This window comes from Pelodiscus sinensis, chromosome 2 (genome assembly GCF_052426305.1).
Source record: "Pelodiscus sinensis isolate ZL-2025 chromosome 2, ASM5242630v1, whole genome shotgun sequence".
NCBI classification, from domain to species: domain Eukaryota; kingdom Metazoa; phylum Chordata; order Testudines; family Trionychidae; genus Pelodiscus; species Pelodiscus sinensis.
The window spans coordinates 17,589,492-17,604,847 of record NC_143053.1 but is presented as its reverse complement, the minus strand read 5'-3'; the positions used below and the strand labels follow the sequence as shown (position 1 = coordinate 17,604,847).

Sequence of the window (15,356 nt, the reverse complement as noted above, 5' to 3'; positions counted from 1 at the left end):
CAGTAGCCTGTCTGCCGACAGCAGCCAACCCTAGGTACCCTGGAGGGGATGGACCAAAGACAGTGACCAAGCCATTTGTCTCGTGCCATCCATCTCCAGCCTTCCACAAACTTTGGGCAGGGACACCATTTCTACTCCCTGGCTAATACCACTCCATGGACCCCGACCTCCATGTCTTGATCTCACTTCTCTTTAAACTCTGTTCTAGTTCTAGCCTTCACAGCCTCCTGAAGCAAGGAGTTCCACAGGTTGACTCTTTGCTTTGTGAAGAACAACTTTCTGTTACTAGTTTGAAGCCTGCTACCCATTCCTTTCCTTTGGTGTCCTCTAGTCCTTCTATTATGGGAACTAATGGAGAACTTTTCTGTATGCACCCTCTCCACCCCACTCTTGCTTTTATAGACCTCTATCATATCCCCCCTCCGTCTCCTCTTCTCTAAGCTGAGAAGTCCCAGTCTCTTTAGCCTCTCTTCAAATGGGACCTGTTCCAAACCCCTGATCATTTTAGTTGCCCTCCCCTCTCCCACCTCTTTTTCCCAGTCTCCCCCAGTTTTGTTCAATAAAGAGAGATTCTATTTTTGAACACACGTTTTCTTTATTTTGTACATCAGGAAGGGGGGCTAGGGAAGGATAAGTGGAAGGAGGTGAAGGAGGAATGGGGTACGCGCCCCCGATGGGGAGGACTGGGCTGGCTCTGCGGGCTTCTGGGGGTGGAAGTTCTCCTGCATCCCCCCGATTGCCTCCTTCCCCCGGATGGCAGCCTGTGACAAGTGCAGCCGGGGTGATGGCCGAGTGCTGTGATGTTCCGTGTGTGGGCACTCAGGGCACTCCAAGCCAGGACTGCTTTGCAAGCGGGGAACCCTGAGAACTGTCTGTCCGGGGTGGGGATCAGGTCCCTTTAAGCACAGCCCTCGGCTAGCCTGAGATAGCAGCTCCACGCTTTAAGTCCTCATCTGATGCCCTGCTGGCACTGCTTCTGGCCATCCTTAACCTCTGTTCAGGGTCCACTCTGTGTGGACATGCTAGTTCGAATTAACAAAATGCTAATTCAAACTAGTTTTTAAGTCTAGCTGCGCTAATTCGAATTAGCTTACTTCGAATTAACTAATTCGAATTAAGTTAGTTCGAATTAGCGCTGTAGTGTAGACATACCCTTTGAGACACCACTGACTTCTGAGGAAACTACAGAGCATCAGAAAATACCATTCTGGTCTAGGGATATTAAATTTTGTTTAATCAGCTAATTGAATAGTTGATGGAATTTCCACTGACTTCTCGATTAGTCACTAAGAGGGGAAACTGCAGAACCACAGTGGGGTTTGCTCCTGGCCTGGAGCTAACCCTGCTATGGCTCTGCCTTTTAAATGTAGTAACAGCTGTCTGGATCTTACTACATTTAAAAGGCAGAGGCACAGCATATGGGACCAGGCACAAACTGGGAATCAGCTGTCCCAGCTCATGCCCGGTCCCAGATGCTGCACATCTGCTTTAAAAGGCAGAGGTGCAGTGGGGAACCTGGTGTGAGCTGGGAATCAGCTGTCCCAGTTTGCACTTGGTCCCAGATGCTCTGCCTCTGCCTTCCCCCACAGAGGCAGGGCTTTTAAGCTGGCTCCCCTCAACGCTGGCTCCTGCTTTTCCCAGCTGCCTCTGATAGAGGCAGCAAGGGAGGGGGGAGCAACTAGTTGAGTAGTCACTTGACTACCTGATAAGCATATGCTTACTGGGTAGTTGACTACTCAACTAGCCACTTACATCCCTACCCTGGTGTGACGTAGTGGGGGTACCTGGCTGGTTTCTATGCTGGCTCTGGGGGAACCCCCACTGGCTGCCGTGGGTACCACGACCCAGCAAAACAGGATGAGTCACTATGCAAACCAGTGGCCAGACACCCCCCATGGAGAGGAACAAAGGAAGGTGGAATGCTGCCTTGGCTGGGGGGCAGGGCTGGAGGTGAGTGAGTTGGTTGCTGGCTGTCGGAGGGCATGGAGGAGAGCCTAGGGGAAGGGGCTGGAGTTTAGGGGCCCAGTCTCCCCCCATCTCAAGGGGGCCTGAGGCATCCTAGCCCAGTTCCTATAACCAGATTACATCTGTGCTGCGCTGTGCTGGAGGAGCAATAAACCACCCTCAATTCCACTGGCTGGTGCAGTCTGTTTGTGCCATTCGGGGTGCAGGAGACGGGGAACCCCCAACGCGCCGTCACACCTGGTCACTATTATGCGACTTTGTCGTCATCCACAACTATTTCCAATTTGGGGACAATTTATACCTTCAAGTCAGTGGCACTGCTAATGTGTACCTGCATGGTCCTACAATATGCTAACACTTTTATAGCTGATCTCTAACAACATTTCCTCAGCTCTTGTCCTATAGCACTCTCCCTCTACTTACGCTACACTGATGACATCTTCAACATATGGACCCACAGAAAGGAGACCCTTGAAGAATTCCACAGGAATTTCAACAATTTCCGCTCCATCATCAACCTCAACCTAGACCAGTCCATACAAGAGATGTACTTCTTGACCCTTCAGTACATATGCATGATGGTCACATAAAGACAATCTTATACTGGAAAGCTACTAACTACTATTCTTACTATTTGCCTCTAATTTCCATCCAGAACACAGCACATGGTCCACCGTCTACAGTCAAGCCCTAAAATACAACTGGATTTGTTTCAGTCCAACAGACAAACACCTACAAGATCTTTATCGGGCATTCTGAAAATTTAAACATCTACATGGGGAAGTGAAAAAACAAACTGACAGAACCAGAAAAAATACCCAGCAGTCAACTCTTCAAAACAGGCCCAACAAGGAAAATATCAGAATACCATTGGTCATCACCTACTGCCCCCAGGTTAAACCCCTACCAGCACACCACTGACAATCCACAACCTATCCTGGAAAATGCTCTCTCGCAGCCCTTGGGAGACAGGCCAATCCTTGCCTATGTCTAAATCCCTCAATCTGAAGCAAATTCTTTCCAGCAGCTACACATCACACCTTAGACACACTCACTCAGGAAACTATCCGTGCAACAAACCCCGTTGCCAACTCTGTCCACATATCTACATGAAAGACATCATCACAGGACCTAACCACAAATGTCACAACATAAGAAGCTCATAGAACTACACATCCTCTAACAGGATATATGTCATCAAGTGCCCCTTTGCCATGTATATTGGCCAAACCAGACAGTCTCTAAGACAAAGGATAAATAGACACAAATCAGACATCAAAAATAGTAACACACAAACCTGTAGGGGAACATTTTAACCCTTCTGGTCACTCAGTCATGAATTTAAAAGTAGCCATTCTTCTACAAAGGAGTTTCACTAACCAATTACAGAGAAAGACTGCAGAATTGGAATTAACCTACAAGTCTGACACTGTTACCCTATGCTTGATAAAGCCTGGTTGGTACATCACAAAACCAATTTCTCCTTCCTTAACATCCACATTTTCACATCAAAAGCTATGAACGGGACACATCCAGTCCACTTAATTAGCCCTATTAACATGGGCCTTACAATTGACAGGTAGTTCTTTTCTATTATATATATTGGTTTCTGTTATTTTTACTCAAACTCATCTGGTGAAATGGGTTTTTATCCATGAAAGCTCATGATTCTATATATTTTTGTTAGTCTCAACAGTGCTACAGACTAACACGGCTACCCATCTGAGACTATCTACATATAGGTATATATTTTAAAATATAAGGAAAAAAATAAAAGACACTCTACTACTACTAAAAAGCTCTAGGTTACAAAGAAAGCATGAGGTAATATAGTTGCTAACAGATTGCTAATAGCTCTGTGTCTAGCCTGAGGTGGTAGAAAAGGAATTGGGGGAGGAAGAGGATAAGCCTATGTGCACTGACTAACCTTATAGGAGGGCATGAGGAGAGACAAGATGTGTGTAGGCCTAATGGACACTGCTACCAAAGTTCTCCACTCAGCAGCGTAGGAATGCAAGCACACCTACAGTGTAGCTCCCAAAGGGACACAACTTGAACAACCACCCAGTAACAAAAACCATAACATAATAAAATTTAACATCTTTGGGAGGATGAGGAATACCAAAGGAACCCATCTCAGTAGCCTTTTAACTTCAAAATGTTGATCTACATAAAAATGAGAATGCTAGTTAAATGGAAATTAAAAGAGACAGTCATAAGAATGAAATGCCTGTAAACTTCATGGAGGGTTATTAAAAACACCATAATATAAGATCAAACTAATGGTATATCTCAAGTAATTAAAAAAAAACAACAGCAAGAGGATGCCGCCATGGCTAACCACCAGACTAAAATAAACAGAGGCAAAAAGGCATCCTTTAAAAACTGGAAGTCAAATCCTACTAAGGAAAAAGAAAGGAGCATAAAGTTGGGCAAATGAAGTGTAAAAATATATTTGGGCAGGCAAAAAAAAAAAGAATGAATTTAAAGAGCAACTAGTAAAAGACACAAAAAACCTAGAAGAAAGCCTGCCAAACAATCACTGAATGACTGAAGTGCTGAAAGTGTACCATTGCACAGAAATTAGATGATTTTTTTGCCTTGGTCTTCACTACAGAGGATATAAGCGAGACTCCCACATTGGAACTACTCCTTTTAGGTGAAAAACCTGAGGAACTGTCCCAGATTGAGGTGTCAACAGAGAGGACTTTGGAATAAACTGGTAAATTAAATGGTAATAAATCTTTCCTAACAGATATTCCACAGGAGTTCTGAGGAAACTCAAATACAAAATTATAGAACTACTAATTGGTATGTAACCCTATTGGTTAAAATCAGATGACTGGAGAATAGTTTATTGTAATATCAATTTTCAAAAGGGCTCCAGAGGCTGATCCTTTCCATTACAAGCCAGTAAGCCAAACTTGAGAACCAGTAACTACAGTTACTGGCTCAAACTACAATAAGAATAGAATTATGATGCACACTTATGGAGAACATTCAACACAACTTTGTAAAAAGAAATCGTGTCAGAATTCTTTCATGGTGTTAGGAAACATATCGACAAGAGTGATCCAGTGAATATAGTGTTTTGGACTTTCAGAGAGCCTTCGACAAAGTTGCTCATCAAAGGTTCTAAAGGGATGTAAGGAGTGATGGGATAAGAGGAAAGGTTCTCTCAACGTTCAGTAATACGTTAAAAAACTGGTAAACAAAGGTTAAGAATAGATTATCAGTTTTCACAATGAAGCAAGAAGTGAATAGCAGACTCCACAAAGGATTTGTACTGAGACTGGTGCTGTTCAACGTATTCCAAAAATGATCTGAAGAAAAAGGGTAAACATAGAAGTGGTAAATATACAAAACTATTCAAGATAGTTACGTTCAAAATGGACACCAAAGAGGTCTCACAGAACTGGGTGACTGGGAAACAAAATGGCAGATGAAATTCAGTGTTAATAAGTGAAAAGTAATGCATATCGGAAAACATAATCCCAACTATACATGTAAAATGATGGGCCCTCTCAAGAAAGACCTTCATGTTACCATGGACGGTTCTCTGAAAGCATGTGCTCAATGTGCAGTGGCAGTCAAAAACGCTAATAGAATGTCAGGAACCATTGGGAAAGGGTTACATAGTAACCAAGCAAAATCATAACCCCACTTTATAAATACATGGTATGTCCACACCTTGAAAACTGCCTAAATAGCTAGTTGCCCCATATGTCTGTTGCCCCATATGTCTGTCTGTCTGTCTGTCTCTCTCTCTCTCTCTCTCTCTCTCTCTCTCTCTCTCTCTCTCTCTCTCTCTCTCTCTCTCTCTCTCTCTCTCTCTCTCTCTCTCTCTCTCTCTCTCTCTCTCTCTCTCTCTCTCTCTCTCTCTCTCTCTCTCTCTCTCTCTCTCTCTCTCTCTCTCTCTCTCTCTCTCTCTCTCTCTCTCTCTCTCTCTCTCTCTCTCTCTCTCTCTCTCTCTCTCTCTCTCTCTCTCTCTCTCTCTCACACACACACACACACACACACACACACACACACACACACACACACACACACACACACACACACACACACACACACACGAAGCGAAGCAACCTATATTACTGATCAAATCTGCAAAATTTCATAGATGAATGTAACGCTATTTGAGTCTCTTATAAATACTTGCCCAGAATACACAGCACTTGAATAAACAGAACTACAGCAATTTGTTTGTAGTTTTTAGTGGTTTGTTTTTCTAAAACAGGCAACATATCATTAGTGTTAATCAATTTACTACCTCTAAATCCAGGAAACTTCTCAAGTCTATCTGTAGGCCTAGCAAGTTCTATTTACAATAACAATATTAAAAAATATACTCCAGCATAAATTCATTCTCTCCGCTGTTGAAGTTGAACCATTTTTTAAATTTTGATACATTGCACTGAAGCTTACAGGAAATAAAAACAGTGGGATCTCAAGCTAGCCTGACAAAATAATCAGAGGGGAAAATATCTACAGTATCAAAATAACTATTTTAAATGACTGGGTCTCAAAATGCTAAGATCAATAAAGAAAATGAAATACATTATAACTTGATCTTTCAAACAGAGTAAAAGCTAATTTATGGTAAATATTTCAAGCTCAATTAAGCATTAAGAACATTGCTGACTGAATATTTTAATGGCTTTGTTTTTTTCCCCTCAAGCAAACAAATGAAGGGAAAATAACATGGTGTTTCCCAAACAATGTGTAAAGTCAAGCTGTAAATATGACAGAACAGTCATCTTTCACAATCTGCAGGACTAGCCTAAAGCTTAATTGCAAGTACAACATGAGGATCGTTCCCTGCTCACACTCTGTATGTGATTGGGCCCCAAACTACTGCTTGTCTATGACATCTACTTCTCCACCTGCCAATCAACTATAAAGGGTTCTCAAATGTAAACAAGACACCAAGCATAAAAGAACAATCTGATGTTAGACTAGAATACAGGTGAGCAGATAAGGTACAATGAAACTAAGAGGAGGGAGGTAGATGGGCACTAGCCCTGGGCATTCCATCAGCAGCTTTCTTACTGGAATTGTCAGGTGGCAATGGAATGCAATATTCTACACCTGTGGTTCTCAATGTTGCTGGGGGTATGCACAGATTTTCCAGGGGATACATCAGCCCATCTAGATATTTGCCTAGTTTTACAACAGGCTACATAAAAAGAACTATCAACGGCAATAAAAACTACATTTCATATAGTGACTTGTGTATATTTTTCTATATATTACATACTGAAAGTTCAATATTTATATTCCAGTTTATATAATTATTTTATAATTATATAGTAAAAATTAGAAAGTAAGCAATTTTTAGTAACAGTGTACCATGACACTTTTGTATTTCTATGTCTGATTTTGTAACCAAAGAAAAGTGAGGAAAATTTGGGATACACAAGACAAATCAGACTCCTGAGAGGGGTATAGTAATATAGAAAGGTTGAGAACTGTTCTATATAATCACACTGCTATGAAAGCCCTATGGCTACCAAAAGCAATACGCAGAAGACAAATATAGGAATGTGAATCAGAGAACACTAGAAAGTATGGAACAGTTCTGCACTGGCAGATAGATGGATTAGTCTAATGAAATTATCTGTGGGAGTAAATAAGTTACTTTATTAATTAAGTTATGTAAAATGAATAGATTCCAAAGTACATTAAGACTCAAACAGAAGGTGTTTTTGGTCTCCCATATGTAGTATTATACATTTAAGGAGGCAGATATATAATTTTTTCTGTAGTGAAAATGGTGAAATATGGTAAGATTCTACTTTTCTTTCTCCTTCCCATGGAATTGTTGGCTTCAAATCTTTAGTAACCCTTATCACTGTTCACTCTGATGAAAGGGAATTTTCACTTATGACTTTCAGCATAGCAAAATATTCAAGGAACAAAGGCATACAGTGTTTTTCCTCTAATACAACAAACATCGTTTTGCTAGCGATGCATGTAGTTTTGTGTATTTCTAAACACAAATTTTAAAAATATCTTTATAACAGTGTAAACACTCTTACGCTATATACTCTTGCTCATCCTCCGCCTGAAAGTGGTATGTTCTATTATCTGAAATACAAACAAACAAAACTCTTTCTAATGTTGAACACTTCTGAAAGATTTAAACATTTAAAGATGCCAAAAAAGCATGTTACCAAAACATATTCAGCAAGTAAGACATAAATGAACGTAAGTCAGTAAACCTGTGACATCTTTATTTTCAGTTACTAACTTTTTAATAAACAGAACTTTATTTAAAAAGAAAAACAATTGTTGACAATGTAAGTCATTTGTATAAAACAAGGATTATGGTGACAGTTATAGTTAATGAAATACAGAAGATCTGAGGCAGTACAGTTATGTTTCATGACGTTCACATACTTATTTTTTGTACAGCCAACATATTTTATTCGATTTTATGCCACAGAGTCAATTTGTTGAAAATAGATACTCATCTTATATAGAATACATAAAAACGTAAGAATGGCCATACTGTGCTAGACCAAAGGTCCCTCTAGCTCACTATCTTGTCTTCCAACAGTGACCTAATGCTAGGTGGCCCCAGAGGGAATGAACTGAATAGGCAAAAAACTTAAACACCCTGACTAATGGTCCTGTAGCACCTTAGGGTATGTCTACACAGGAAAGTTATTTTGAATTAACAGCCGTTATTTCGAAATAACTTTACTAGCGTCTACACAGCCACACTGCTATTTTGAAATTAATTCGAAATAGCAGAGCACTTATTTTGAATTTGCTAAACATCATTCCATGAGGAATAACCCAAAATTCAAAATAGCTAGTTCGAAATAAGTGCTGTGTAGTCACTTATTTTGAAATAGGGGGCCTCCAGCCTTCCCAGGGTGCCCTGGTGGCCACTCCAGCCTCAACCAAGAACACTCCTCTTCTTCTCCCCTCCCCGGAGCCCTTAAAGGGGTTGACTTTGGCCACAGTGCCTGTGCCAGCTCCAAGCTTGCTAGCCCAGAGCCAGCAGTCACTGCCACAGCCCAGTGGCCCCAAAACATGAACTCGCAAGCCACTGGCAGCCAGCCCTCCACCGCTCCTCAGGAGCAGTCTGCCAGCTCCTAGGGACTTGCCACTTATTCATGTTTGGGGGGGGGATGCCCCCAATGTCCATGATCTCCACATTAGATGGAGGAACGCAGCCGTCTATGGCAGGATAGCTGCAAGCCTGGCCACCGAAGGCCATATGTGAACCCACGAGCAGGTCTGCATGAAAATCAAGTTGCTCCAGCGAGACCCCCCAACCCTGAGCTTCTCCTTCCCCCTTCTAGCTCCCTCCTCCCAGGAGTCCCCTTCCCCTCTCCCATCCTCTCTTCTTCCCTCTCCTGAATCCTTTCCTCAGTCTCACCAGAGTTTCTTCCCCCCCACACTTTTGTTAAAGAGAGTTTGTGTTCATGAAAATACATGTATTTTATTTGACATCAGGAAGAGGGGTTATGGAGGGGTAAGTGGAAGGATGTGAGGGAGGAATGAGGTACAAGCCCCCAGTGGGGCAGACCAGGGAGGCTCTTAGTGCTCTGTAGGGTAGAAACTCTCCTGCAGGGCCTCTTGGATACAGACAGTGCCCCGATGGACCTCCCGGATGGCAGCCTGCAGAAAGTGCAGCCAGGCTCACAGCAACATGTCCACGAGAAGCACCAGAGTGCCCAGGGACAGTTCTGGCTCCATGTTGCAGATTGCTGTGATGTCCCGAGTGAGGGCAACCAGAGCACGCAGAGACAAAATGCTTTGCTGTCCCTCATCAAGGTAGGCAACCAAGCAGGGAAAGCTGAGAACCGGCTGTCCGGGGGGGGGGGGGTTCCTTTAAGTACAGGCCTCAGATAGCTTCAGGCATCAGCTACACAAAGTAACTCCTGACCTGATGCCCTGCTTGACCTGGTTCCGGCCAGCCTTAAATGCGATTCAGCGTCTACTCAGTGTGGACGCGCTATTTTGAAATAGTAAAAAGCTATTTCGAAATGCATTTTGTATGTAGATGCGTTATTTCAAAATAACTTATTTCGAATTAATTAGAAATAACGCTGTAATGTAGACATACCCTTAGAGACTAATAAAATGATTCCACTCCTGTAACCCATTCCCAACCTCTGACAAACCAAATCTAGGGACACCATTCCTCCCACCCTGACTAATAGCCACTTATGGACCTATCCTCCATGAAATTATCTAGTTCTTTTTTGAACCCTGTTAAAGTCCTAGCCTTCACAACATTCTCTGGCAAGGAGTTCCAAAAGATTGACTGCACGTTGTGTGAAGAAGGACTTCCTTTTGTTTGTTTTAAACCTGCTACCTATTAATTTCACTTGGTGACTCCTAGTTCTTATGTTATGGTTTAAAACAAACAAAAGGAAGTACTAGAGAAACACTATATGGCTATATTCTGCCTTGTAAAATTCCTTTTAAAGTAAAAGGAGTTGCATAACAAAATCAATACAAAGAAAATGTTATTTTTAGCACAAACAGAATTAATTTCTATGACTAAGGCTATGATATATGTATTCATGAGTATTTTTACTAAAAGTCACAGAGGGTCATGGGTGTGAATTTTTGTTTATTGCCAAGGACCTACCTGCTTCTGACCCTTACTATAAATAACTCTTAACTAAATCTTGGGACAGCTGCTGCTGCAGGAGGCACTATTGTGAGAGGTATACCCCAGGAGACTGCTACAGTGAGAGGGTAGCTGTTGTTGAGGTGGGCAGAGTCAGGGTTACCAGCAGCTGCAGACCACCGGAGCAGCAGCTGCTCCTGCTGTCCTGGAGACCACTGCATGGGTGGCCCCCAGGGCCAGCCACTCTGGCTACTGGTTAGGCAGTCCCTGGGTCTAGCTGCACCTGGCACTTCTTGAGCATTTCCTGAGGGCAGCTGCCTGGGGTGGCTCCAGCTGTGGCCTGGGAGGCTAACTGCACAACCACTTCAGCAGTGGTTGGTGAAACTGACCCAGGGTCACCTGAGTAGCTGGTCATGGAGCCAGCTGATTGAGCAGCTCTGGGATCAGGCACACTGGCTGCTGCAGAAGTCATACAGGTCACAAAGTCACAGAATCTGTGACTTCTGCAACCTCTGTGACAAACACAGAGCCATATCTGACACAATGCAGGATAGAGAAGCACAGGTATTACTGAATGGTTATAGGCTATCTTTCATCTCTATGAAGGAGATGAAACCAAAGTTTCACATATAATAGGGAATATTTTGAAGAATTACTGACAGACTGTTAAAACTGCAAAGTTACCTGATCCAATCTGAGCAAGCATATTCACATCTAGTAACTACACTTCATAACAGTTAATATTTACAGTTTGCAACATATATACCTGTAGATGTTAGAAAACTTTCCATATAAAGATGTATAAAGTCATGTCCATTGAGTTAAAATTAGAGAACAAGCCAAACATCCACAAAAGTTTGCATAAATTTGGACCAGGTGCTTAATTTGTAATTAAAATAGAACCTTTTAATTATTTTGCTATACAATAACATTTTGTAAATACTAGACAATGGATTACTTGATAATGAATGGGGCAAATATTTATTCACTTAAAATGTTACATACGTGATATCAGATCAAAAGACTTCTTATCTTCGGCATTTGGCTTCACCTGGCAGGTTAGTAAATTCAGTTTGGCAGGTTGCCTGTTGGACTAAAGAAAAAAATTACCTGTAGTAGTCTTGATGTTGGGCCCTTTTCTCACCAAAAAGGTATTTTTTCATTCGTTTTATGTATGGCTATAGTCATATTTGTATCAGTATTGATGGAACAGTACAAGAATAACTAAAATTCCTTTTTAGCAATTTATTTTTTTGATAATTTTAGAAGTGTTTGAAGAAATAAACTTATTTTAAAATAAGTTCCAATATTTAATTCTACAATTGTGTTTAATAACACAAAAATCCCATTATCTTTAAGACGTTTGTGTTTTATAATGAATACACAGGGCTCGACAAATAGTGTAATCTACTCGCCCTTGGCGAGTAGATTACATCCTGGAAGAGCTGGCATTGAGTGATCTGTGCATGTGCAGAGCACAGAACCACGTGGCTGGTGAAGTTGAATACATATATGAATATATATTTGAATGCTTCCATTTTCCTTCCATTTTATTTAATTATTTCATACAATTGAAAATACCTACAAAATAACAAAATAATCTTGAAAAATACACACAATATATATATACACGGATGCATCCACATCTATTTTCCTTACTGGGAGACAAGTATAATTTCTTCAACCAACTGACAGAAAAGAGATGAAACCAAATTAATTATACAGGCTGGCTCTGATTTTCCCAAAGAGTAAGGTAGTTCCTGTATAAATCCAGAAGGGATTATTGCTAACCATTTTTTTAGTAAATATGCTTACACAATGTGATTTGTTAAATCTTTTCCCATATTTTCACTTACTTGACTGTGGCTGTGGTTCAAGAAGGTACTTAAGCATATGACTAATTTTACTGAATCCACTCACTTCAACTCACTATTCAGATAAACAAGTAAGAGAACACTTTAACCTCCCTGGACACTCAATAATGGATTAAAAAGTAGCCATCCTTTTACAAAAAAAAAAAAAAAAAACCAAACAAACAAACAAACAAACAAACAAACAAAAAAACACACACAACCCCAACCAAACTTAAAAACCAGATTACTAAGAGAAACAGCAGAACCTAGTCCTAACAATTGTTAACTACCTTCTTTTGCTAAACCAGTACTTCTCTCTCTCTGCATATCTGTACATATAATCTCCTTATGCCCTAATAAATCTTTCAGTCTCTAGTCTAAGGGTATGTCTACACTACAGTGTTATTTCAAAATAGCTTATTTGAAAATAATGCGTCTACACACACAATGCATTTTGAAATAGCTTTTTGCTATTTCAAAATAGCGCGTCCACACTGAGTGGATGCTGAATAGCATTTAAGGCCAGCCGGAACCAGGTCCGGCAGGGCATCAGGTCAGGAGTTACTTTGTGTAGCTGCTGCCTGAAGCTATCTGAGGCCTGTGCTTAAAGGGACCCTTCCCCCAGACAGCCGGTTCTCAGCTTTCCCTGCTTGCTTGCCTACCTCGATGAGGGACAGCAAAGCATTTTGTCTCTGCGTGCTCTGGTTGCCCTCACTCGGGACATCACAGCACTCTGCAACGTGGAGCCAAAACTGCCCCTGGGCACTCTGGTGCTTCTCATGGACATGTTGCTGTGAGCCTGGCTGCACTTTCTGCAGGCTGCCATCCGGGAGCTCCATCAGGGCACTGTCTGTATCCAAGAGGCCCTGCAGGAGAGTTTCTACCCTACAGAGCACTAAGAGCCTCCCTGGTCCGCCCCACTGGTGACTTGTGCCTCATTCCTCCCTCACATCCTTCCACTTACCCCTCCATAACCCCTCTTCCTGATGTCAAATAAAATACATGTATTTTCATGAAGACAAACTCTCTTTATTTAACAAAAGTGGGGGAGGGGAAGAAACTCTGGTGAGACTTAGGAAAGGAGTCAGGAGAGGAGAGAAGAGAGGGTGGGAGAGGAGAAGGGGAATCCTGGGAGGAGGGAGCTGGAAGGGGGAAGCAAGGGGAAGCTCAGGGTTCAGGGTTGGGGGTCTCGCAGGACCAACTTGATTTTCATACAAACCTGCTCCTGGGTTCGCATGTGGCCTTTGGTGGCCAGGCTGGCAGCTATCCTGCCATAGACGGCTGCGTTCCTCCGTCTAATGCGGAGATCATAGACGTTTTGGGCATACCCCCCCAAACCTGAATAAGGTCCATGATCTCCACCTTGGACCAGGAAGGCGTCCACCTTCTCTGGGCCATGGTAGGCCCCTAGGAGGTGGCAGACTACTCCTGGTGAGCGGTGGAGGGCTGGCTGCCAGTGGCTTGCTGGCTGATATTTTGGGGCCACTGGGTCAAGGGCAGTGACTGCTGGCTCTGGGCTGGCAGGTTTGGAGCTGGCACAGGCACTGCGGCCAGAATCAACCCCTTTAAGGGATCTGGGGCGGGGGGAGGGAGAGGAGTGTTCTTGGTTGAGGTTGAAGTGGCCACCAGGGCACCCTGGGAAGGCTGGAGGCCCCCTATTTCGAAATAAATGTCTACACAGCACTTATTTTGAACTAGCTATTTCAAATTTGGCATTATTCCTCATGGAATGAGGTTTACCAAATTTGAAACAGCGGTTTGGCTGTGTAGATGCTAGTAAAGTTATTTTGAAATAATGGCTGTTATTTCAGAATAACTTTGCTGTGTAAACATACTTTAAGAGTATTTCTACACCTCTGGTATCCCGAAATAGCTACCCCACAGTTAACATGCGTTTCATCTTTCATAGTGCAAGGAAGCAAAACTAAACAAAAAAATTGTTTGGATTTAGGAAGGATGATTTCTCCATTTCTCACTCCCAGAACTACAAGAAAATTTTGCTAATACACACATTGTATAACAACCATTTCTTAGAAAAATGAAGAGACATTTATTAAAGTTTATTAAGATTTTGCTATTTTATAAAATATACCAAATTATATTAGCACAATTAGGTGATCTTGGTTTTGATGATGACATTGTCCCCCTTAGTTCAACATATTGTTTGATGGAAGATTCAGATTTTGGCAGACCCTGCAAAACAAGTTTATCAACAGGGGGAAGACAAAATATATGGCCATCCATGCCCCAAAAGCGACCATCAGAGTAGAAGGTGACACTAGAAATAACTCATTTTACATATCTGAGGAATTAAATGTGCAATGGTGGTGACACCATGCTAGATATCAAGCAATGAACATCAAAAGCAGCAAACAACTTTCATAAACTTGAAAACAAATCCAAAGCATCAAACATGCTAAGGTGGTGGCAATGGATGTATTTAGAAGACACTTTAAAAATTGCACCAATATGATATCTACATCAACTGCTATTAGAGATACCACCTGGAAAGAGAAAAGGAGGATAAGCTAAAGAAATAATACACAGAACAAGAGAGAGAGAAGTCAAATTCATCAACATCACGAAAAAAAGCCTGTACAAATCAGTACAGGATCAAAATAAATGGTGGAAACTGATGAACATCCTATTATGCATCTGAGGGCATGGGAATAGAAAGAAAAAATATTAATACATTATGCTGTTACCATGCAGAATTAAAACTGAGCCATTATAGTGAAAATATTTGGATCTCCTTCTTCTACATGCCATATATCATATCCATAAGTAATTCTCCAAAACCCACCATGCTATACTTGTTATGTGATGCTAAACTAAACTTGTGCGTTTCCCAAGATCTAGGCCCGTGGTCACCAACCAGTAGATCGCGATCTACTGATTGATCTCAGGGGCTCTAAGAGTCGCTCTCGAGCCCTCTCTGAACT

General features: G+C 41.8%; 1 protein-coding gene across 4 annotated transcripts in view; it reads right to left on the bottom strand.

Moving 5' to 3' along the window:
• ASAP1 (ArfGAP with SH3 domain, ankyrin repeat and PH domain 1) overlaps nt 1-15,356 on the bottom strand; it is a 315,920-nt gene that overhangs the window by 74,391 nt on the left and 226,173 nt on the right. For all 4 annotated transcript variants that reach the window (XM_075920136.2, XM_014573856.4, XM_075920138.2 and 1 more), the window contains 2 exons: nt 11,567-11,654; nt 8,007-8,055 (listed from right to left, as the gene is read on the bottom strand). In XM_075920136.2, the coding sequence (XP_075776251.2) occupies nt 8,007-8,055; nt 11,567-11,654 (137 nt within the window). The remainder of the gene's footprint in view (nt 1-8,006; nt 8,056-11,566; nt 11,655-15,356) is intronic.